The sequence below is a fragment of the Microtus ochrogaster genome, chromosome 7, assembly GCF_000317375.1.
Source record: "Microtus ochrogaster isolate Prairie Vole_2 chromosome 7, MicOch1.0, whole genome shotgun sequence".
NCBI lineage: Eukaryota > Metazoa > Chordata > Mammalia > Rodentia > Cricetidae > Microtus > Microtus ochrogaster.
The window spans coordinates 25,937,099-25,961,344 of NC_022014.1; the positions used below are offsets into that span (position 1 = coordinate 25,937,099).

Sequence of the window (24,246 nt, forward strand, 5' to 3'; positions counted from 1 at the left end):
GGAAAGAGGAGGGTGGAAGGTTCTTGTCTGGGGAAGGTGGCAGAAAGCCAAGGTCTGTGAGAACAACTGGCCCATGCTGTCCCTCTGCTAGCCACTGGCTTCATACAGCTATTTTGGTGAATTAAAAGTAAGAACTAGATATGGAGCCGAATCCCTATGATTCTAGCATTTAAGAAGCTAAAACAAGAGGATCGTGAATTTCAGATCAGCTTGAGCCACATAACAAGGCACTGTTTAAAAAACATTAAAAAGGCTGGGTGGTGGTGGTGCATGCCTTTAACCTCAGCACTCGGGAGGCAGAGGCAGGTAGATCTCTGTGAGTTCGAGATCAGCCTGGTCTATAAGAGCTAGTTCCAGGACAGGCTCCAAAGCTACAGAAAAACCCTATTTCAAAAAACAAAACAAAACAACAAAAAACATTAAAAAGTGAAATGACTCCAAGTGTTTATTGGCTCCCTCGGCAAGTGGCCACCACACTGAACAGTACAGATCCATCAGTATAAGAAACTGCCGTTCAGAAATTGTGCCATTCAACCTGGTCTAGACAGAGCAAGGTAGGGGTACTCAGAGCCCCTGGCTGGCTGTGAGCCCAGGCTAGAAGGCATGTCCACATGGGTCCTTCCCCCCTCTCCAGCCACAAGCCTCCCTTTGTGGAAGTGCCCCCAAATCTCACCCCTGGACAACAAGCCCCTCTCTCAACCTTATTTGCTTCTGGGGTGCTCAACTGCTCTGCTGCCAGGAGAAGAGCTTCCTCGGGATTTTGAAGAGTGCTGGTGCCCTGTCCTGTGTGGAGACGGGGCTCAGGGACTGCCGTGAGCCCCCTAACCCAGCTGGGCTCAGGCACCCCTCACCAGCCTGCCCACAGGGATCTCAGAAGCTCAGCTCAACTGTGTGTCTCACAGGTGAGCACTCTGATCTTCAAAAGGGTTTGAAAGGAAAGCAAAGAAGACAGAAATTTGTCCTCATTTCTTTTTTTATTGTGCCCCACCCCTTGCCTCCTCAGCCTTCATGTTCTAACCAAGCCGGGCAAGCCGTGGAAGCTGGGCTGGGCCACAGGCAAGGAGCCAGGATTCATCGGGCTTACACCTCCACCCGAGGTAGCTGAGTAAGGTTCTGTGACTGGCAGGGCTGTCCTGGCCTGACTCCCCCAGTAAGGAGCATTGTCCCATGGGGGTAACACTGTATGGAGACCATGTGTCCCTGCCTGGGGGTGTAGGTGTGTTCAGATGGCTGCACTTGCAGTACCCAAGCTGTTCCAACCCACAGCAGGGGTGGAGAGTTGTATGTGCAGGAGGCATGTGCACCTGGGGGCTTGTGAATTCCTGTGTGGCACACTACATGCTTGCTGGGGGTGTTTGAGCCCCTGCTCAGTGCCTACACCTGCCGGTTGGTGCTGACCCAAAGCTGATTGGGAGCTTAAGAGCCAGAAAGCTCCAGGAGAGCCATTCTTAAGCCTTAGGCACAAAGTGGCCCGTGTCTCTGTTTTTAGGTGGGATGTGTGCCAGGAGCCTGCACGGTTGCTGAGCCTCCTGGGGAATTCCTTTGGAATTTCTTTCAATGGAAAGCATCCTCTACTGTCCAGTTTGATAGCCGTGGGCCACATGTGTCCACTTAGCTAGGTCAACTGAGGCATATTTTTTATTATATTTTAATTAATTTAAGTTCAAATGGTCACATCTGGCTAGTGGCTTCCACATGGAAGAGCACAAATCTAGGCAGGTGAGGCCCTGAGATGGACAGTGAGAGCCCAAGACATCATCACAAAGCTAGGGTATAGGTGTGTGCGGAGCCCAACCATATAGACCCAGAGTGGCTGAAACTGGAGGGGGCATCCCTCAGGAGGGGAAGTGTGGAATTGGGCCCAGAGCTCTGAACTGCAGGTCTTGCCCGTCTCCACTCTGAACTGGGGGGGGGGGGCAACTTGGTGTCTGTCTGGTAGGAAAGCCCCTGGGAATGGTCTCTACCCTGGCTCGAAGCCTCCGGCCCTAGCCGGAAGCCACACACTGAGTCAAGTCCAGAACCCAAGGCTGAGGTCAGGAGGTCCTCATGTTCTCCTGCAGGCCCAGAGTGGAGCTGGTGGCCGCTGGGTCACGTTCACCCTGTGTATGCAATGTGGGAATGCAAGTCAGGCCTCAGAAGTCCCGGCCTGCAGCGCCAAGTCCTGCAGGACAGAGCCTGCCAGTGCAGACACACAAGCTTGAGGTCTTTGAAGAGTCCTGCTCAAGAAGCTCAGAAGTTCTCTTACCTCCCCAGGGCCCATGTCCTCGGCGTACTTGAACTTCTTCTGCTTGTAGTAGTGCCTCTTGGGCAGGATGTGGAGCAACAAGAGGTCACAAAGAACTGTGGCCTGAGGACAGGGAGAGCAGGGGTGGAGAATGGGAATCTAGGGCAGATAATGACCATCCATATCGACTTTCCATATCCCACAGTGGTCCCTGCTGACTGTGGTCCTGGATGAATCCTGCCACTCCAGACCCCAGTTTCCTGAAGACAGGATAAGGTGCTCCAAACCCCTCCTGGGACCAAGTCAGCCCCACCCCACCTCTCTCTTACCTCTGAGCCTCAGTTTCCCCAGGTACACAGTAGGTCTAGGGTGGTGGGGAAAGCAGCTGCTGCCTCAATAATGATAGGTACCTATGGTCTTATTTTGGGGTTCTGCTACTGAATGTAGAAGAAGAGAGGCTAAAACCCAGCACAGCAAACATGTGCGCCCAGCACTTACCACTCCAAAGATGCCAATCCCAGAGCCGATGGTAGTCATAGTAGGGATGATGTCAAACTTCCCGGCCTGGTGGCAGGGCCCATGGGAGAACCGGGTCAACAGAAGGGACCCAGCTAGAAAAGGTCAAGTCCTGCCCCCTCAACTCTAAAGTCTCCCCATTGTCTGTGGTCCAGGGCTCTGGCTCTCCCAAGAGCCAGCTCCTGGTCAGTAAACCTGGGCTTTGTCCCTGGCTTTGCTTCCCCGGACCCAAGGAGATGGTAGGGGAGCCACGTTAGTGGCTCGAAGCTGGGACAGAGCCACCCCTCCATGTCCATGGTCATTTGAAGCAGATCTCTGGACACAACCATCCCATTCCACTTTGTGTCTGTAACAACAGACATCCAAAGCAGGATGGTGCCTTGGCGGCCGTCCCTTCATATGGAACACCTACCTTACCATTCACAAGGATGTCAAAACGAATCCCAAACACCTTGAAGAGATGACGACGGTTTGTCCCATTCTGTACAAAATGCCTGGCAAACCTGGGCAAGGGGTGGTAGGAGACAGTGGTAAAGCCATCTTGAGTGCCAGAGTGTTAGGAAGAGGCCCTCCAGCATTGCCCAAGGAGGATGACTAAGTCTCCTTCCACTCAGCCCTTTCCTGACTCCCACCAGGCAGACCTCCAAGGAGCCAAGACCTAGGGCTGGGGAACTCAAGCCTTTAAGGTCTTGTTTCCTGATGGCTTCCTATTTGACAACGCACACAGAATGGATGCCATCCAGGGTCCTCTGGTCCCCTCTGGGAACATTTGTCGACCTCTGGCATCCCAAAAATAGGCAGGAGACTGTCAGGTACCTGAAGTTGAAGCCTGGAGACAGATTTTTCTCCCCATACAGCCCATGGAACTGGTAGATGGGTTTGCAGTGCCGCACGTGCCAATCCAGGTCACACTCCCAGTCGATGGTGATGCCAACCACCCCACCCTGCCAAGGACACAAGCATACAAGGTCTGGGCTCAGGATTATAAAACTCCTGTCTAGATGGGCAAGATGGCTTCATGAGTTTAAAAGAGCAAACAAGCAAACAACAACAACAAAACTGTCTCACAGTTGGTGCCTGCACTCTCTTTGAAAAATTGTTTGACATTATTTATTAATTTTGTATGTCGATATATTCACCCTTGTGTACAGTATGACTTTGGAGGGCAGAGGACAACTTGCAAGGGTAGACTTTCTCCTTCTGTAGGACCAGGGAGTAAACTCAAATCATTAGGCTATCAAGTGCTTTTAACTGCTGAGCCATCTCTCCAGTTCCTTAGTTTCTTGAGATTGGGCATTACTGTGTAGCCTAGGCTGGCCTTGAACTCCTTATCCTCCTGCGTCTGCCTCCTGTGTGCTGGCATCGCAGGTGTGTGCTAGCACACCTGGCTTGTCACATGTGTATTCTGCATGGTTACTTATTGACCTCTCTCCTCTGAGACGGACTGTCAGGTCCAAGAGGACAGAGCCATGTGGCTCTTGTCACCGTTTCTCAGTTCCTGGCTCAAGTCACAGTGGTGTGGGAGACAAGCAAGCAGCCTTTGAACTAGAGTGACCTGTGCCATCTGGGAAGAAAACACTTCAGAAAGTGAAGTGAGGCAGGGAACAGACAGGTGGGTGACTCAGGCCAAGAGTGGAGAGGTGATCAGAGAAGTGGGCAGGGAGCTGAGCGGCTCAGCATGGAGGCAGGAACAGAGATCCCCACACTCAGTGGGTAAGGGCAGGTGTTGGTTCTAGAAACAGGGTGCATTGTAAATCCTGATGACCCTATAGGGTATGACGGAGGCGTGAACACCCACAGTTAACCACTGTCTGGCTGCTTCCACCTCCATGTAGCTCTGCAAAGCAAACACCTGCAGACTTCTGCCATACACAAGTGTGTTATGAGTGGGGCTTGTTGGTGACCTCACAGAAAAGGAGCGGGTTGCCATGCCCGCATAGGCAGCTGCAGGAGCAAGCACAAGAAGGACCCGGCAAGCACAGGATGTAGAGTGCCCCGTCCCGGGCAGAGCTGAAGCGCTAACTTGCAGGTGGGTGCTCGCTTGAGCCTCACAGCACCGCCATGGGAATGGCGCTATCAGTGGAGTTCTCAGACCCGCTGAACTAAGGGACCCATCTGAGGACACACTCTGGCTGGGAGGCAGAGCAGGATTTGGATCCAGAGTCTTGCAAAGGGATTGCGGTCTTGGAATCCAGGGACACGTGAAGCCCTGAGTTCCATCCCCACCATAGAAAAACACGAAGTAGCCAGGTGATTTTAGGCTATGATACAGCTCGGAGCTAGGGAATACTACTGAACGTGCATGAAGCCCATCCTCAGCAGAAAAACTAATTAAAAAATAAACTGGGCGTGGTGACATACTCCTGTATGTATGTAGGCAGATGCAGGGGGATTTAGAGTTTGGGGCTAGGCCGGGCGGTGGTGGCACATGGCTTTAATCCCAGCACTCAGGAGACAGAGGCAGGCGGATCTCTGTGAATTCTAGGCCAGCCTAGTCTACAAGAGCTAGTGCCAGGACAGGCTTCAAAGCTACAGAGAAACCCTGTCTCGAAAAACTAAAAAAAAAAAAAAAAAAAGAGTTTGGGGCTAATCTAGGCTACAGAGGGAGACCCTGACTCCAAACAACAAAAAGGAAGAGAGGGGAGAAGAAGGAAGGGAGGGCAGTAGGAAGGAAGGTAGAGGGGAAGGGAGGGAAGGAGGGACAGACGGAGGAAGGGACCACTGAGCATCCAGATAATGCTGTCTGCCCACATCTCTTTATTTTTAACACCTCCTCCATGGCAGAATCAGACCAGGCCCTGCAGAGGACCCCCCAGGGGCTCTGGTACACACAAGGCCTGTGCCAGGGAGGTTTGGGAGGCAGGATGGGACTGGCAGGCATGTATTATGACCCTGAGCTGTACTCTCCTTGCTGGCACAACCCCATCCCATCCTTACATTCACAGCCAGGCTGCGGAAGTCCTGGCCTGACTCTTGCACCACATATCCAAGGCTGAAGACTGGGCACAGTGGATGCAGGGTCTTGTGGTAGAGGCATTTCTTCATGTAGGTGTTATTCACCTCCTCCACCAGGTTGCGCCTGTGTGGAAGGCATGGGGGGCAGCCTTGTGCCAGCTGGGAGGGTGCTCACTCCACTCAGCTCCAGGGACCCTCAAGAATTCTAGAATATCCCCCTCCCAAACCGTCAGCCTCCAGGAGGTCTGCCAAGGCTACTGCCTCCAGAGTGCAAGCAGCTGGGATGGAGGGAGACTGTCCTGAGAGCGGCTGCAGCTGCTTCAAGCCACCTGCACCTCTGCCTTCCTTTCCCACGAACCTGTTGACCTTGAAGCGTGGAAAGCTGATGCTGTTCTTGATGAAGAGGGTGAAGTTCTCAGCCTCATGGAGAAGAGCAGGTCTGGGGGAAACAGCACTCACTCAGTGCCCCTCCCCAAGAGTGTTTGCATGGCTAAAAGGGCTTGGCATATTGCAGGGAACACAGGGGCTCCCCTGTAGCATGCATTGATGTGGGGTGGCCACACTCCAGGTGGAGCATGGACTTACAGGCCGCATCTTACAGGGAGACTCTTTGGCCTGGGCCACATGGATAGGGTGAGGGATGGGATCAGAAATATAAAGAACCCATTCTTGCCAGATCCAGATGTCTGTGGGTCAGGACCCTATCTCTAGCTCCCTGGAAGGACAGAACATCAGTTACCTTGGGATCTTGTCATCCACCTCCACAGGACACCAGCCAAAGATCTCACAGGTCTTCACCGTGCTATTGAAGGGCACACATTTGCCTGTGCGAATGCCTGTAGCAAGAGAGCAGCCTCTGGGGTCCCACCGCACGGTGGACTTCTGCAGCATGGGAGCCGAGAGCCAGGATGGGAGCAGGATAGACGCTCTCGGTGGGGAACAGTTTGGAGAGATGTGGAGCACAGAGAGGCAGACCCAGGCAACGTGGTTGTGGAGGTGACAGGAAGGGGCTGGTCTTACCTTGGGCCTTCCTTTCTGCTTTTCCCGGAGTGCACCCATTGTCCTCCCGGCATATGCCACCTTCTGGGTTCTGGGGGATGGGAGAAGTGCTGGCCCCAGTGTTATTCCCCTGGGGACTACCTTTCCCAGAAGCACAAGCGCAGGGTCGCTTGCAGGAATATTACCCAGGCCCTGTGATGCGGTCCTAGGGAGGACCCTCCCCTGCCCCCACCCCCAGGGCCACAGTGTAGACATGGAGCAAAATCTCAGATTCTGTGACAGACCCCTGCTCCCAGCCTCCTTCTCCCACACTTATCCTAGGTTTCTGTCCAGTTGTGGAGTGCTGGTGTCTGCTGGCAGGGGACTGGAGGGAGGTTGGGACAGAGAGGCGCAATGCCTAGCAATGGCACTAACAGTGGCTGATGGTTATTTTGTGTGACTCTCTAACATTGCATCTTAACCTCTTCAGAAAGCCCGTCCCACATCACCACCAAGGCCCAAGGGATTCCATCGCGTTATCTCCCCTGTGGGTCCAGGAGAGGGGTGGAGTCCTCACCTCTGCACAATACCCTTGAGCCTGCTGAGGGGTCATGATGAAGTTGGTCATAACTACAAAGGAGCTGTCACCCTGGAAGTGAAGGGCAGGGAGATGACAGGCAGAGTTGGTAGAACAGTCCCAAGCACCTAAACACTGCCCCAACGGGGCTCTGGAGCCCACCTGACGCCCAGCAGACACCATATCCCATGGCATCACTGTGAAGGGAAAGAACTAGTCTCAGTAAGGGAGACTGAGGCCCAGAGAGCAAGAAGCTGGCCTGGCCCTTCAGGGAGCCTTGAGCCACGGCTTATAGGAGGGAGGATGGTGCAGGCCTGAGCAACTCACCTGGGCTGGGAAGACATAGTCAGCCACGTCCCAGACCTGGGGTCCCAGGCCCTGAAGCTGGGTCACAGCCAGACCCTTGAGCTTTACAGACACACTGCTGATGAGGCCGCCTGAAGTCTGGTATCCCTTTTCATAGACGAACACCCACCTGTCGGGTCCAGGGAAGACAGGGGAGTTAGGATTCTGTACAGTGTTGGGCAGGGCATCCAAGGATACAAGTGGTTGTGAGAGTCTCTGTCCTTTCTGGCATCCTCTGGACCACCTCTAGTTCTCTCAGATATGTTTCCGAGCTTTGGTTCCCCAGTAGTTTCCGGGAGGCAGGACAACCTTGCCTGTTGCCCCCTGCTGGCCCGTGTCTAAATTACCACCACTACAACTCCGCCATGGAGGCCAGTCCATGCAGCTACTGACTGACTGTCCCTCCTAATCCTCCCGCCCCCCAAGAGCTGTATGTCAGGGCCAACCGGCCAGTTCTTGACCCCAATGCTCCTTCCCAACACCCCATTTCTTCCCACACAACTTCCAGCAAAGTGTGAAGACTGCCCGGGAGTCTGGCTTTGTCTCCCAGCAAGCCCTGCTCCTCAGTGCTGAGGTTTGGCGTGGGTCCTTCCTCTTCCTTATCTATAAAACGGGAACAACATTAGCACTTGTTTATGTCAAGCGAGTTCCTGCAGAGAAGTTGCTTAGGCAGTGGGCTGGCACCTAGCAAAAGCTGCATAGAATTCTTCATCTGTCATTACTGGGTAGAAAGTGGGAAGGAGAACAGTGGGGATGAGAGAGAAGCCAGGATTTGGGGCTAAAGGCCATAACCTTCCCTCCTGCAGCCTCCAGCCCCCTCCCTCAGGCTGCTGTGTTCGTGGCTCAGGTTTAATCCAGGAAGTTCAGAGGGACTGACCTCATTCCCAGGGATGGGCATATGGCCAAGGCATGTCAATCAATGTCCTGCCTTTCTAGCAGAAGTAACGAGTCTAATTGCCAGTAGAAGAGTGTCGATAGCAAAGCCAGATTCTTTTATTCCTGGGATTTACTAGGAAAGAAACTTCCACTGTGCTGGGTGGCTAAGCAAGGAGGCTGTGAGGTCAACACTGCTGTGAGCCATTTTTGCCATCTCTAAGGACCAGCCTGAGGATGGAGCCAGGAGACGGAGAGGACTAGATTCCTAACCATGTTGCTGCAGCCCTTTGGGGGAGGAAAAACAAAATTCTGGGCTTTACTAGAACATGAGCCAATGAAGTCCCTTCCATTGTGAGAACGAGCTTAGGTTTCATGTCTGTTGCTTACACTGGGACTTTTGTGTCTCACATCTCTCCAGCGGTAGCCTCTTCCTTTAGAAGAAACTGTTGGAGTAGATTCAAGGTTGTTGCCCACTGGCACGTGAACCACAGCCCTCCCCAGGGAGAAGACCATAGGTGAATATGCTCTGCCCCCTCCGTCCTCTGCCTTACCTAGACAACGATCACCAAGCCATCTCCTCTGGGGACAAGGTTCTCCAAGCCTTAGTCCCAGAGTCACTGTCACTCCCCTGTCCTGGGTCACAGGAAGGAGCCCTGTTGCAACTTTAAGCCTCTCCCCTCCGAAAGCCTGCTTTGGAACCTGTCCCTCTTCCAAGCCAAAGTGTGGTCACTGCTGCCCCCTGCAGCCCACAAACAGCAACAGGCGACGCACAACAAAGGTCTAAGTTCTGACGCTGCCCGCTGGGAACCCCTCAGGGAGAGGGGGTCTCCATCCCCACGGTCCTTTTCTGCAGTCACGCCTCTGTCTTGTACCCCAGCTTAAAGGGGCTACTATGGAAGAGGGACTTGTTGCTATGGAGGAGGGATTTGCTACTATGGAGGAGGGGCTTGTTGCACACTCTGAGCCCTCCCCCGACAAGCCACGGGTTTCCTCTTCACACCTCCATCCTCAGAACTTCAATTTCTCTTTGCCCAATAGCAACAGGTCATACAATAGGTAGAGAAACTAAAGTCCATGCATACTCCCCTCCCAAAGGTCAGAAGTCAAACAGGAGTGAACGGGCTGGAGGCCTCCCTGCAGACCCAGGGTTGTGCAGTGCTGGGTGTGTCTCCCCAGAGTTTCTCTCCTGCCTCAGCTGTTGGTTGGGATCAATACAATTTCTGGGCTGTGCTGCCCTTGGGCTTCTGGTCTTGGCAGGTCAAAAGGAAATGTCAAATCTGGTATTTTTGACCTCTGCCCTGGTAATAATAGCTTTGGCATGCCAGCAGCAGGCCTGTCATTCCAAAGCCATGTCTTTTTTAAAAAAAGATTTTATTTTTAACTGTGTATGTATGTGTTGTGGGGTGGTGGAGTTGAACCCTTGACTATAGATAGCCATGAAGACCAAGAGAAGACATTGAATCTAGCAGAGTCAGAATTATAGGCGAGTATGAGCTGCCTGCCTGACTTAGCTGCTGGGAACTGAACTTAGTACACACTCTTAACTACTGAGCATCTTCCCCAAAGCCATGTCTTAACCTGGTCTTATGGTTCCTACTCTGGGAAGGCCATCAAAGAGGTCTGAGGTCAAAGACACCAGCATCTTCTGAGGCCCCTCCTCTTCTAGGGATGACCCTTACCAGTCTCTTCACCTCCCCTGGGAGTCCCTCTCCAGTGGTCCCTGGGAAAGGGACACACAGTGAAGTGGCCATGTTTAAGTACTAGACTCGCCTTTCGCCACATGTATGACTTCAGACTAGAGACTGAACTCTGAGCCCCAACTTCCTCGGTTAAACAGAGAATGCCCCACTCAACAAATCCTTAACAAGGTTGTGTACTCAAGACACATAAAAATGAAAATCTCTCGCCGGGCGGTGGTGGCGCACGCCTTTAATCCCAGCACTCGGGAGGCAGAGGCAGGCGGATCTCTGTGAGTTCGAGACCAGCCTGGTCTACAGAGCTAGTTCCAGGACAGGCTCCAAAACCACAGAGAAACCCTGTCTCAAAAAAACAAAAAAACAAAACAAAAATGAAAATCTCTCATCAAATCCTCCCTGTTCCCCTGGGAGGGCAGAGCTCTGGGTGAGCTGTCACAGGTACACTTGTGTCAAGATCCCCCTCCACATCTGTGGTCTGCCTCTACAACCCTATACATTCAGTTAGCCACTCAATCAACGCGTGTGCATCAAGCCCATCTTTGGAGTCGGTCATTGTTCTCAACACGAAAACGACAGAAGTGAGCAAACCCTAGGAGCCTGTCCTCAAGAAGTCTGAACAGACTGTTGGCATCTCTGGTTGCTTGGTGTGCTGGTTGATACGGTCACCTTGTTTGCATCTGGAGTCACCTGGGAGACTCACCTCAGGACATGCCCACAGAGAGTTAACCAAGAGGGGAAGTTAACTCAGAATGAGAAGTGCCTTTCAACAGGCCAGAGATAAAGAGGTCAGAGGAAAAGCAGTGTGGTCTGCCTGCCTTCACTTCCTCCTGGAGTCTGTGTCTACTTCTGCAGCTGCTGCTACCCTGATGAAGCCTTTATCAGACCCCAGCTTCTTTGGTTTCCTAATGTGAGCCAAGAAGGACTAGTGACCCTCCAGGAATCTTCCAGTACCCCAGTACCATATTGGAACCCTTGAGGTATTTAGTTTCATGGACTGGTCAGCTATCAGATTCACTTTCTCTTCAGCATGTAGATGGCCATATTAAACTACCTGACCTGTATCTAGTGTGTAGTGACTCCCCCCCCCTTTTTTTGTTGTTTTTTGAGACAGGGTTTCTCTATGTAATGGTCCCGGATGTCCTGGAACTCACTCTGTAGACCAGGCTGGCCTCAAACTCAGAGATTCACCTGCTTCTGCCTCCTGAGTCCTAGGATTAAAGACTTGCACCACCACTGACCTGCTTAGGGACTCTCCTTCTATGCTACACATACTTTCTGTCAGTGCTGTTCCTGTAGAGGACCTTTTTTAGTACAAATCTGGGTACTGAGGAATGGGGCCATTGCTTTGATAAGCCCGATCATGTAAACCTTGGGTCTTTGTGGAAAGTTTAGAGCTGTGGGCTAGAGAAGCCCTTGAATGCTGTAACCAGAGCTTAATAGGCCATTCTGATGGGAATTTAGGAGACAAGAAAGCTAAGAAAAATGCGGGGTGGGGGGGCAGATCAGGAGGTCTCACTGGAACAAAAGTTCTTTCAGGAACTGGGCCATCTAAGTCATTCACGTTATATACTGGCAAAGAATCTGGCCTCATTCTGCCTCTGTCCTGAGCACTTGAATTCAAAAGTAATAAAGCGAATTGTTTGGAGAGGAAGTTGGGTTTGTTGTTTGGGCTGGTTTAAGACAAGCTTTTGTACATCCCAGCTTGGCCTCACACTCACTACGTTGTCGAGGACAACCTTGAGCTTCCGCCTCCACCTGCTGAGTTCTAGAATGCACCTCCACGTGTCTGGGGATCCAAGGCAGGGCATTGTGCATGCAAATGAACCACATCCCCAGCCCTGGCAGTGGACAGTTCAAGGGAGGTTTTACCCAGCAGGGGACATCCACCCTGAATGTGGGCAGCACCAGTCCACAAAGTGAATACCAAGGAGAAAGCAAGTGGAATCTCGTATTCTCTGCTTCCTGACCGTGGAGCCAGGGAGACCGGCTACCCCACGCTCCTGTTGCCACCACCAGAGCTGCTCCCACCACCAGGCCATCACCATCATGACAGATGTGTCCTCAAACCACGAGCCAAAATAATCTCTTCTACCTTTATCTGCTTTGTCACAGCTACAAGAGAGGTGACCAATATATTTGGGAACCCACATCTGCCTTCCACACCAGACATCTTGGAAGGTATCTCCGATTCTATAAAACTGTAGTTCCGCAAAACTTTGAACATGGGATTTCCCTTGACCTGATCCCACTACTAGATATAAGCCTTGGAGAAAAAACAATGTGTCCACCAAAGTACTGATACACAAACACTCAGGGGAGCAATGCTTCTAGGAGCTAAAAGGTAGAAACAGCCTAAAATGTCCAACCACAGATACTCTAATAAAACGTGATGAATCAACACATGGATTATTATTTAGTCATAAAAGCATTGGATTACACATTACAACAAACATAGCAAGTAAAAGAAGCCAGATGTGTGCTGGAAGGTGATGGTGCTCGCCTTTAATCGCAGCACTTAGGAGGCAGAGGCAGGTGGATCTCTGTGAGTTCAAGACCAGCCTGGTCTATGAGAGCTAGTTCCAGGACAGCGAGGACTGTTACACAGAGAAACCTTGTCCTGATAAACCATAAAAAGGAAAAAAAAAGCCAGATACAAAAAAGGCTCATGGTGTATGGTTCTATTTATAGGAAATACCCAGAACAGGCAAGGCAAGTTGTGAGGAGGAGAAAGGGGGCTGATTGCTAAGGGATACAATGTTTCTTTTTAGAGTGATGGAAATGTAATCAGAAGTGATAATAATTATGCAACCTTGTGAATAATAATGACCACAAACTTGTGAGGTTTTGTTTGTTTTGAGACAGTATCATCTTGTACTCCAGACTGGCTTGGAACTCACCATGTTGCCCAAGTTAACCTGGAATTCATGAGATGATTGCCCCAGACTACTGAGTTCTGGGATTATAGGTATATAATCCACCTAGCATGCCTGATCCAGTCAGAATTGTGTGTGTGTGTGTGTGTGTGTGTGTGTGTGTGTGTGTGTGTAGCTCAATGGTAGAGAGTGTTCTTAGCATGCTCAAGGCCTTGGGCATCAAATAAATAAAAGACAAGTTAATGAAAAGAGTAGATATTAAGGTATTTGAAGTCAGCCTCATGTAGGTTCCAGTCACCAGTGAAAAAAATTAAACTGAAGCCAGGCATGGTAGTATACACTTTTAATCCAAGCACTTGGGAGGCAGATGTAGGTGGATGTCTGTGAGTTTGATGCCAGCTTGGTCTACATAATGAGTTCCAGAAGAGCCAGGGATATGTAGAGAGACCTTGTCTCAGAAAACAAGCAAATAAAAAATTCAACTTGACCAATTCTCTTTTTTTTTTTCCAACTGGGTCTCCTGTGTCTCTCTGGCCCACTCGAAATCACACAACAGAGTTTGTTTCCTGTGTCCCCTCTGCTCTCCAGTAAGAGTTTAGACTAGTCTGTCTCATAGATCGACCCCTCCAATTAGAGCATTTCATCTGTGACTTCACCTCAATCTGGGTCATCAGAGGCTCTGCCTTCTGGAATTTCTTACTTCCCCCTTGCCTCAGATTTATAGGAAGAACATGACCAATAGAGACCACAGCCCAAGCTTCCCTTCTCTAAGCCCATTCCAGGTCTTGGCATCTCAGCCTGTCTGTCTGTCTATGCTTTCATCACCTGTCCCTCTCCACCTCCATGCTGCCCATTACCATCGTGGGCTTCACTGTCTGGTGCCCAGAGACTGAATCTCTCTCTCTCTCTCTTTTTTTTTTTTTTTTTTTTTTGGTTTTTCGAGACAGGGTTTCTCTGTGGTTTTGGAGCCTGTCCTGGAACTAGCTCTTGTAGACCAGGCTGGTCTCGAACTCACAGAGATCCGCCTGCCTCTGCCTCCTGAGTGCTGGGATTAAAGGCGTGCGCCACCACCGCCCGGCGAGACTGAATCTCTTGATTGCCTCTCCCCGCCCATCCCCAGCTTCCCATTTTCCCTGCCGCACCCACCGGACCAGACAATCAGACAAACATCTAGGAAAGAGGAGGATCCTTAGAGCAAAACCCTTCCCTTCACAAAGAAGAGCCTGGTCCTCTCCAACTGCTGTCCTATGTTAACAATTGGGAAACTGGGAGTCTTATCTGTCGGGGGTCAGTGTAGCATCAGGCAGGAGCCAGATGAGGGCGACAGAGACAGACGAGCCACAGCCAGAGCTAGTAAGAGCTCCAGTGGGCAGGGAAGCCTGGGTTTGGGGACCTGGAGACCTTGCCTTGGGCTCTGTTGTATGAATCGGGCATTTTAGTGAGACTAGTTACAACCATCATCTCTGTTACCCTCACCCCTCACACCAACAAGGGATACATCCACTTGAAAATGATGGATCATCTTGGGCCAGAAGAAAGGAAAGAAGGAGGGGTGAGGTTCCTGTCACTGGAGGTACTTATCACAGCTGGGGGGCAGTTGGGACTCATCTTACAGCAGGGCTGGGGTAGGTTGACTGCCCCTTCTATTTTGACAGCTAGGAACTGTTCACAGCTATGTCTCTGAAAACAGTAGAGAATCCTTGGGCCCTGAGAAGGGATAAACCTTTTTGGTCTCCCTAGGTGAGGCTGAGCCTGAGTAGCCACTACTCTTTCCTGGAGGAAGTAGAAATAAGTTAACGGTGGACTTTGAGGCTCCTTTTGTGCTCTACACGGGGCCAGTGGTACCCATTAGGAAGCGCCTGAGAAACTTTGTTGGGGTGGGAAGGGAGAGAGCAGAGCAAAGCCCCAGGGCTAAGGCTCATTTGCCCTGTGACCTGGAAACTCCAGGGCTCCTCTCCGGGCCTTAGTTTTCCTCTCAAGCTTGACCAAATTGATTTGTGAGCAAGAAGGGGACAGAGCCCGAAAAGCAACAGAAGGGTCCTGGCCTTGGCTACATCTGGCCCGCTCTGAATCTTAGGGGACCAATAGGCAAAATAAAAGCTGTTCTGGGTGCTAGACACCCCCAAGGGGCCAACAGTACATGGGTAACTCTTCGGGCCCTTAGTCTTAGTCTCCCAAATGGGAATGTACAGAGATCACACAGCATAGCCAGGGCGGGGTGCTGGGTGTTGGCAGGCTCTCATCAGAGTCCAACCCTTTTAGTGACCCCAGTGCCTCTAGGGACTCTTTTTAGCATGACTGTGAGTAAACACGATGCCCTATACATGTGACGCTTCAGGCACCTAGCTACCTCACACCCAGGGCAGACAGGGACACAGCCATATGCATACACATCCAGCAACAGGTGCAAAAAGTCATTGGTACATGCCTAGACATATAGGACATGGGTAGGATACAGGTGCATCCGCATGACACCGTGACATTAGCCCACACAACGCACATGTACAGGCAAGATCTGCCAGGTCTGTTAGCTTCCAAGACAACCAGACTGAATTTTAAAATGTGGCCTTTGCATGGTTCCCAGGCTAACCAGTTGGCTGACCCTGTGCCCAGGAAGGAGATGCCACACTTGAGAACGGAGGCTACCTCCTGCTTCAAGCATCCATCTAGTTGCTGAGTGTTCAGAATCCACGGGTATTTCAGGTCCCAGATTCCTGGATACCCCAGCTTGTCCCTCATTCAGGCTGGAGAGACCGGAGCAGAGCCTACCTTCTGGCTAGTAAAATGGGTGTTGCCTTGTCTCACTGGCTGCATGTGGGAAGCTGGAGGTGAAAGGGGCTCTTGCAGTACGCACCACTCGCTCACTGACTGGAAAGGACCCTTCCCAATGTCTCTTCCTCAGGACCCACAATGACATTGCCTCTTGTTCACCATGCACCCAGAGCAGTGTGTCCCACCCGCCTCAGTGTCTCCATCTTGACAGTAGGTTAAAGGGCCTATTCTTTCCTGATAGAATGGAGGCTCATCAGGAGGGCTTTCCAGGAGAGACAAGGGACTAGTCAGTACCCCAGAGCTCAGAGGATTGGCACATGTAGAGGACTGGTGCCCAAAGGGGGTGAGGAGGGCATTTAGACTCACCCAATGACGTAGACCAGAACCACCAACTGGATCAGACGGAAAATGACCCCCACCTTCTTGTTTCGCACCAGCACCATCCGGGGAGTGTCATACTCAAAGAAGAAGGCTGACAGCTCGTCCTGCAGCCGCCGTGCCATGGTGGGCCAGGAGGGGCCCACACGGCCTCTGTGGTCAACGGCAGGCCAGCATTTGTCTCCACAGCTATAGCAGTGGAGTGACAGGAGACTTCTCAGTCCCTTAAGAACAGAGCAGGGCAGGTGGGGCCGGAGGCCAGGAGGCAGGGGTTAGTTGGTGGGTCTGGGTTGGGAGGGAAAACCCTGGGTGATCAGAACAGCTTTTGGTTGCTGGCAGGCAGTGGAGTACTGGCCAGTGGTGCCCGTGAAATAAATTCCCAAAGATAGACAGAGGAGGAGCCAGTGGGGCCACCCAGGCCCAGCCCCACTGCCCCTCTAGGCTCCGCCTGGGCCCCCTCTGAGCCTCCGGAAACAGGAGCTACTGGCCGGAAACCACCATGGCTACCAGTCACAGGGGAGAGATAAAGCCACAGGCTACCCCCACTTTGAGAACTTGACAGGACAGAACTGGGGGGTCCGGCCAGGACCTGGGGTGAAATTCCTCAGAGCCCCACCTCCATCCTCACAGCTATAGTCAGAGTAGGCAGCTCAGTCCTAGGGACCTGCAGAGATGGGCAGAAGTCGATATCAGGTCCTGTAGCCTAGAACCGCCCTTGGACGCCCGTGTCCACCAGTCCCTTCAAATCCAGGCCTGGTTTACATCCATAAACTTCAGCATCAGGCTGGCTTCTCCATCTTCAGCCTTTCTCTCCCTCTATCCAGCCTGCTTGACTGTACCTCCTGATACCACTCCTACCCCGTCCCTGCCTCCAGAAAGGGCATGGAGGCTGATGTCTAGATAAGACTAGGGTCACACATCTCTACGGAGTATTAAGACAGCTGGGAAAGCCTAATATTTGCAGCTTTGCTACTTGTTGAGAGCTTGGGGACAATGTAAGACTTTCCTCACAGAGTGAAGTCCTTAGGGGATGGGTCCCAGCAACCCCCGAGACAGAATTTGAAACCACTGTTGAGTTCGGGGTGCAGGTCTATCCAGTGCAACCCTCACCTTCCTCAATAGTAACCCAGACCCTGAGCATAGGGGTCCCAAGACCTAGGCGTGAGGCTAGCTCATCTCATTCTGGGCCTACAAAAGAACCTCTTGAAACACAGACCTCCTTGGTAACCTTCACTGGCCTACACCCCAGGCCAAGCTGACCCACCCTAAGTACTGATTAACAATCTTCTTCCTCATAAGCTACTTGCAGGAAGCAAACAGCCCTGAGCAGGGCTCCAAGCCCCTGTGCAAGCAGGGCTGCTTTCTGGGTGCCCTGTCCCAGCACCCAGGACCAATCCCTCACTCTTGAATAGAACACACACACACACAGACACACAGACACACACACCATTGACATTCCAGTAGGAACTCTTACAACTGTCTGACGCCACTGTCAGGGTGGTGAGAACCACATCCTTCGTTTTTGTTTTTTTTTTTCCCCCTAAGGAGCCAGAGCCACAGCAGGCTCCTTGACCTTGTCTTGACCCCAAACAAAAAGGCCTGCCCCTCTCCCAGCTGATTTTATGACTTCATGTCCAGCTGTTGGAAGAGGAGCCCCAGGAGAGGGGCCACTTGTGATAGGAGTGGGTGGGGGCTGACACTGAGCCATACCTGTACCCTCCTCCGTGGCACTCACACCAAATGAGGGAGAAGAGAAAGGATGGACAGAAGACAGGAAGAGGAAGGAAGTCATTGTCCTGCAGTCATTGGCTGCTTCATGCCACCACCACCTTCTCCCTCCTCATCTTCCTCACCTCCCTTCTTCCTCCCTTCTCTCTCTCCTTCTCCTCTTTCTCCCCATTCTCCTTTCTCTTCCTCTTCTTCTTCCACTTCCTTTTCTTCCTCTCCCTTCTCACCCCATGCCCATTATAGCTTGCTGGACAGACTGTTGGGGCTGCATCTGCTACAGCCTGGGCATGAGCGCTGGCTCTCTGGAAATATGACAGAGAGGACTAGAAGGTACTAGAAGGTACTAGAAGGTACGAGAAGACCCAAGGTGGGGTCAAGGACACAACTTAATTTTTCCTTCTTTACTTTTCTTTTTAAAAAATGTTTTTGGATAGAGTTTCTCTATGCAATGGCTTTGGCTGTCCTGGAACTTGCATTGTAGACCAGGCTGGCCTCAAACTCACAAACAACTGCCTGTCTCTGCTTCCTGGGTGCTGGGATTAAAGTTGTAAGCAAGCCATCACGGCCCAGCATAACCTTCTTTTCTTGATAATAACCCTGCAAAAGTGAACTAACCACATGAGACTATAGGGCGGGCTCAGGAGTGCATGCATGAAGACGCGAGTTCTAATCCCACCACTTGTGGGGGCTCAGCAGCTGCATCTGTAATCCCAGGGCTGGGCGAGTGGAGATAGGCAGACCCCTAGAGCTCATTGGCCAGCCATCAAAGCTCAATCTGTGCCCTCTACGTTCAATGAAAAAAACCTGTTTCAAAAAATAAGATGGCAAGCCGCCGAGGAAGACATTTGATATTGACCTGCGGCCTCCACATGCACACACACACACATCTGCACACACACACATGCACACACGGTAAATGTCTCTTGCACTGGCTCACTCTTAGGGAACAGACACCTGTGGCCCTAGCCTTTGTAGGCGCAGGTAGGTAGAACAGATGTCAGAATGCCACCCAATGGAGTTTACCAGCCTTTTCTTCACCATGGCCCTGTAAAGCAGATAGTGGAAGGCCCATTATACAGATGCAGAATCCAAGGTTCTGGAAGTTGAACACCTGGTCAAAGGTCATGGAACAAGTAGTTCTTGAGTTTGCTTGTGGCTGGAAGAGAGGCTCCCCAAAGTCTAAAGCCTTGGCCCAGGTCCCACCCAAAGACTCCGGCACTTAAGATCTGCCAGTCCTGCCTTATAAGCCAAAAGGATATGTGGCCAGCTCTGGTTCTGGGCCGGGCCTTCTAGGGAGACATGGCCCTGCTGCCAAGGACTCGGCCCCAGGACAACCTCCCCTGCTTGGCTAAATTTAGCACTCTGTGGGTATGGAGGGGGCCAGTGCCCATCCTGGAGTCACTGCCCAAGCCCAGAGGGCAGCCTGAGTCCTCAACAGGGTGGGTGGCATCGATTCCAACTTGTATCTTTACACACTCAGGGTACCAAAGTCTTATCCCTGGCAATCTGACTCTCACACTGTATGGGTCTGCCCTGGTGTCCTCAGAGAGTCACCCAACATCCAACAGCCCCTCCAATGCTATTGGAACAGAGCTCTTGACCTAGCAGTCAAGGGGAGGTCTATGGCGAAGGTTGGGTATCAGCCATGGCCCCAAGGGCTGGCTTTTCCTCACTGTCTAAATTTTCCAGACCTCTTCCCTCCCACTGTGGGCTATGACCAGGCTGACTTCTGTCCTTCAGTGTCTGAGGCATCATGATCTGCTAGTCAACTGCCATTTTTTTTGGGTCTTTCCCCTCAGACCTCTTCTGTCTGGTGGTAAGGGGCTTCTGGCTGATGTAGGTCCGTCTCTTCAACACTAAGCATTCATTCAAGAGGCTTGTTTTTTTGACACTTCTCAAGGCTGTGACAGAGGCAGCCATAGGTAGCACAGGTCCACTTACCCCTTCTTATTACCTATTATTCTAAGATATAAATAAACATTTATTATATCTTCTTATTCTTATTTATTTAAGATATAGTTTTTATACATCTCAGACTGACCTTGAACTTGCCATGCAAGGGGAATGACTTTGAACTTTGGATCCTCCTGCTTCCACTTCTGAAGTGCTGGGATTCTGGACAAATACCACCAAGGCTAGTTTATGTGGAGATGGAGATCACAAACTCAGGGTGTTGTGCATGCCAGGCAAGCATTCTACCAGCCACGCTACACCTCTGGCTTCTTTCCTTCCTTCCTTCCTTCCTTCCTTCCTTCCTTCCTTCCTTCCTTCCTTCCTTCCTTCCTTCCTTCCTTTTTAAATAAAACCAAGTTGAGGTGAAATTCACTTTTTTTTGTTTCCACTTTTGACAGTTTTATGAGTCCTGACAAATACATGTAGTTACTTTCTGACCCATCATTCTAGAAGGGTGCCTCCTGATTCCTTCTCTGCGTTGTCCTGGCTGTCCTGGAAGTCGCCCTGCAGACCAGGCTGGCCTCAAACTCAGAGATCTTCCTGCTTCTGCCTCCTCAGTGCTGGGACTAACAGTGTGCACCACGGGCTCCTCCTTGCCCTTTGCAGGCTCTCTTTCCCCAGCACCTATATCCAGCAATCACTGATCTGCGGTCGTTTAGATTTGTCCTGCCTTCTGTGGAAGTTCATGGAGGTGCAAGCACATAGGCTGAGCTTTTAGTGTCTTGTCTCTTTCATCCAACACAAAGATAATTTCTTTATTTATTTGAGACAGGATTTCACTTTGTAGTCCAGGCTGGCCCAGACCTTGCTGCGATGCTCCTGCCCCAGACTCTCTAGTGCTGAGATTTTTAGAAGGGCACCACCATGGCTGACTTATCACAATGGCTTTATGTGGTTCTATATGTGTGTGGTCATGTATGCCTTTGCTGCTGAAGATGTCCTGTTGTGCAGACATATCACGGATGGTCCGTCCATCTGTAGAAGGACTCTGTAGTCTGCAGCACGCAGCCTTTTGGGCTCAGGTCTCTGATGTCCACATTCCCTTCCCTACTGTCTTTCATTTTCCCCTTCCACGTCACATAACATAGCTCCATCCTGCTCCCTCCCCCTCGTAGAGGGGGCCTGGAGAGCACAAAGTCCTGGTTCTCAGAGAAGCAAGGGGACCCAGGGGCATCTTGGCAGCTGCCACCTTGGAGCCAGAGAGGGGTATGCTGGGATTGCCTGGGAATTCCCTCCTGGGTGAGGTGAGGAAACCTCTCTGTTTAGCTTGGCTGCCCAGCCTTGGGTTGTAGACTCCATGCCGTGTGCTGGACAGAGATGGATTTGGGTAAGCCCTGGTGGGGGTAGAGGCCACCATGCCCTAGGGATTGTGGGAGACGCTGGAGCCACACACCTCCTCTGTGAGTTCCCTTGGGGTTTAGGCTATCTCATTCCCACACCCAGAAAGACAGCGCCTCCAACGGGTTCCTCATCTGATAGCTGGAGCCTCTGCCCTCAGCCTCTCCATGGCATGGGGCTTGTTTAAGACCCTAGGAGAGGAGCGCTGGGTTTTATATTTGAGAGGCCTTACCGATGTCTGTGTGGTCAAGAATACTTCTAACTATTCTGCTGGAAAGTTAAACCCTTGTGAGTTCCTCAGGGTGTGAGCTGTGAGCTGTCTCCTCTGTCACAACTAGCTTCATGGATGCGACTTGGATCAGCACTGGGCCCACATGTGGAGAGAGAATCCCTGAACTAGGCACTGAAATCCCGGGTTTCTTCCTTCCTCAACACTAGGGTCTCAGACTCCTCTACCTCTGGTTTCTATTCCCATCCCAGTAGTTCCTTGGGCTTTAGTTTGTTTTTGCTTGGTTTTTGTTTTTGTTTTTTGAGACAGGGTTTCTCTGTAGTTTTGGAGCCTGTCCTGGAACTAGCTCTTGTAGACCAGGCTGGCCTCAAACTGACAGAGATCTGCCTGACTCTGTCTCCTGAGTGCTGGGATTAAAGGTGTGCGCCACCATTTCCCAGCCTTAAGTCCTTTTCTCTTCTTTTCTTTCTTTCTTTTTTTTTTTTTTTTTGGTGTACCTTGGGTTTTTAAAAATTTGTTTTTGTTTTATTCTTGCTGGCTGGAGCGCAGCCCAGTTCAGTGAGTAATTTGGGGGTTCCAGGTTTTCACTTTGCAATGGGTTCTGTAAATGATGCAGTCAGTCCTGCCTATAACAGTCATTCCCTGTACAACAGGGCCCAGGTATCTGGGTCTCCATCTCAGGACAGCCAGATAGAGGATAAATGCTAATCCTTCATGGTGAGCCTTCTCTTTAGAGACATGGCTAGTCCCTTCCTACAGCTGCCTCCCAGGATCACCTGCAGAAGCTGGTTCATATTAGGCACCATTACAGAGACACCCTGGGGTGGTGGGAGCTGAGGAAAGTGGTAGAAACCGTTGAGGTGAGATAGATTGCTGGAGGCCTGAGGGGATAAAAACATAGCAGACAAGAAAGCCCAGGGAAAGTAACAGGGCAGGCATTTGCCAGGGATTCTGAGGTGCATGGGCTCCTGAAATGCAGGCTCCAGGCCCAGCTCTGTCTCATCCTACCCCAGCTCCTCTTCCCTGGAGGTGACATATTAATCATAAAATACATGATTAAACTGTTGAGCACTGCCAACCAGCAGAGCAAGAAGCAGGCTCAGGCTCACCCCATTTCTGCCACTGGGGTGTGGCTCTGGTTTTGTGATTCTAACTTAGTGTTTCTAAAAGCCCCATCTTTGAGTAAGAGATGAACCCTGGCAATGTGGGGATCCCAGACATGGACTTTGCTGGGTTCTGGGTGGATGGGTCCCTGGTGGCCACAGAGATAGGAGCCCACCGTTCAGACAAGATGCCGACAGCTCCAATCCCCCAGACACACGTTTTATTTCTCTACCAGGAAGCATGTCGGCAGGTGGGCACAGGGCTCCGTTCAGGTCAAGCCGTCCCTCCAACTCTGTTTCTCTCTGAGGCCCCTCCAGAAACCTGCCAGAGGGGAGGGAGGACGTGCAAGAGAGTAGGCGACCAAACACGGAGTTCATCCGTCGGCAAGGCAGGCTGAGGGGGCTTCTGGTACTGGAAGTCAGGACAGTGATGTGAATCTTGATTGACATATAAAATAATCACATTGTTCACACTCAAGGAAGAGCTAACTCACGCAGACAGGCACTTACTCTGTTTTCTGTGACACCTAGCTAGTTTTTGTCAAAGGAGCAACAGCAGAGTTGAGAGGAACAACAATGACAGCAACAACAAAAACCGAGTAACACCAAAATCAGTTCATCTGATAGATCCCCGTGAGATGCTTTCTTTCGGTGGGGAGGTAGGGCTAGGCAGTCCCTCTTGGAGCATCCATCCTAGTGACGACTCTTTGACTCAAATATGTACAGTGGGAAGAGAGGGACAAAGAGTAATGCCAGGGGTCCAGAAGACTCAGAATCACCCAGCCCTGCAGCGAGCGGCATGGCCTCACACCAGGCTGTGTGGCAGGACAAGCTGACATAGACCCAGGGATGTCTGGAGTCTCAGGCACCAGGGACATGGACAGTGAGAGGTGGGAATAGGGTTGAGCCCAGTCAGTCAGCCCAGGCTGGTCCAGCCCCTCCTTCTGCTTCTTGTGTTCCTATCTGTCTGTGATGCTTCAACTCCCTGGAGCCGGCACATATATAAACAGACACAGGCTCCCGCTCTCAGGAGTGGACTTGGTGGAGGCAGAGCCAAGTGGAAGGGGCTGCCCCTTCTTCTGAGCACAGCTGGGCCCAGATGGTCCCCTCTGACTTCTCCTTCCCACAGCTGCTCAGGCTCCAGACCCAAACTAAGCAAGGGGTCAGAGTCTGTAAGAAGGCCCCCATGAGCCCTCCATCAGGGCAGAGGCACTAGTGACCAAGCGAACTAAGTGAGCAAAGGCCCAGCCTCCAAGCAGGGGAAAGGTTGCAGAGCTGTGGGGGAGTGTGTGGTGGCCCTGCAGCCAGCTCTGGCTTCTTAGCCGCCCCTCCTGGGCTCAATTTCTGGGCCAGAGCTGGAAGGAGGGATGGAAATGGAGGCAGGAACCTGGGATTGGGCCTAGAGGTGGTCATTCTTTCAGGCCTGTCATGTCCAGCGGGGTCCAGTAGACAGGTGGCTGAGTGTGGTGGCAGGGGTGGGAACTGGGATGAACACCTGGACGCTATCAGTCCGATGGCCATACTGAAGACTCCTCTCTGATCCCAGGACTTACTTCGGGTCCTTTTTTTCTGGAGGAAAAAAATAATATGAGAAATCATATTAAGATGAGGAGTGAGATATGTAGGGTGCCCTTTCAGCCCCCCCTTCAGCCTCTCGCCCTCCATTTCTCCAGGGCCAGCCCCCACTTGCCATGGCCTGGAACC

At 51.6% G+C, this 24,246-nt stretch overlaps 2 protein-coding genes across 3 annotated transcripts in view; both read right to left on the reverse strand.

Annotated features, from left to right (window-relative positions):
- Positions 1-999: 999 nt before the first annotated feature.
- Positions 1,000-16,445, reverse strand: P2rx1 (purinergic receptor P2X 1). Its single transcript, XM_005349614.2, has 12 exons — positions 16,180-16,445; positions 7,578-7,725; positions 7,251-7,322; positions 6,716-6,785; positions 6,435-6,531; positions 6,054-6,134; positions 5,678-5,819; positions 3,557-3,684; positions 3,153-3,243; positions 2,723-2,788; positions 2,246-2,347; positions 1,000-2,099 (listed from the first exon to the last, which is right to left on the reverse strand). Exons 1-12 carry the CDS (start codon positions 16,314-16,316, stop codon positions 2,034-2,036), a joined length of 1,200 nt encoding a protein of 399 aa, XP_005349671.1. The 5' UTR covers positions 16,317-16,445; the 3' UTR covers positions 1,000-2,033.
- Positions 16,446-22,747: 6,302 nt separating this feature from the next.
- Atp2a3 (ATPase sarcoplasmic/endoplasmic reticulum Ca2+ transporting 3) overlaps positions 22,748-24,246 on the reverse strand; it is a 32,567-nt gene continuing 31,068 nt past the window's right edge. For both annotated transcript variants that reach the window (XM_005349616.2, XM_005349615.2), the window contains one exon: positions 22,748-24,111. In XM_005349616.2, coding sequence (XP_005349673.1) covers positions 24,092-24,111 — 20 coding nt within the window. In that variant the 3' untranslated portion in view covers positions 22,748-24,091. The remainder of the gene's footprint in view (positions 24,112-24,246) is intronic.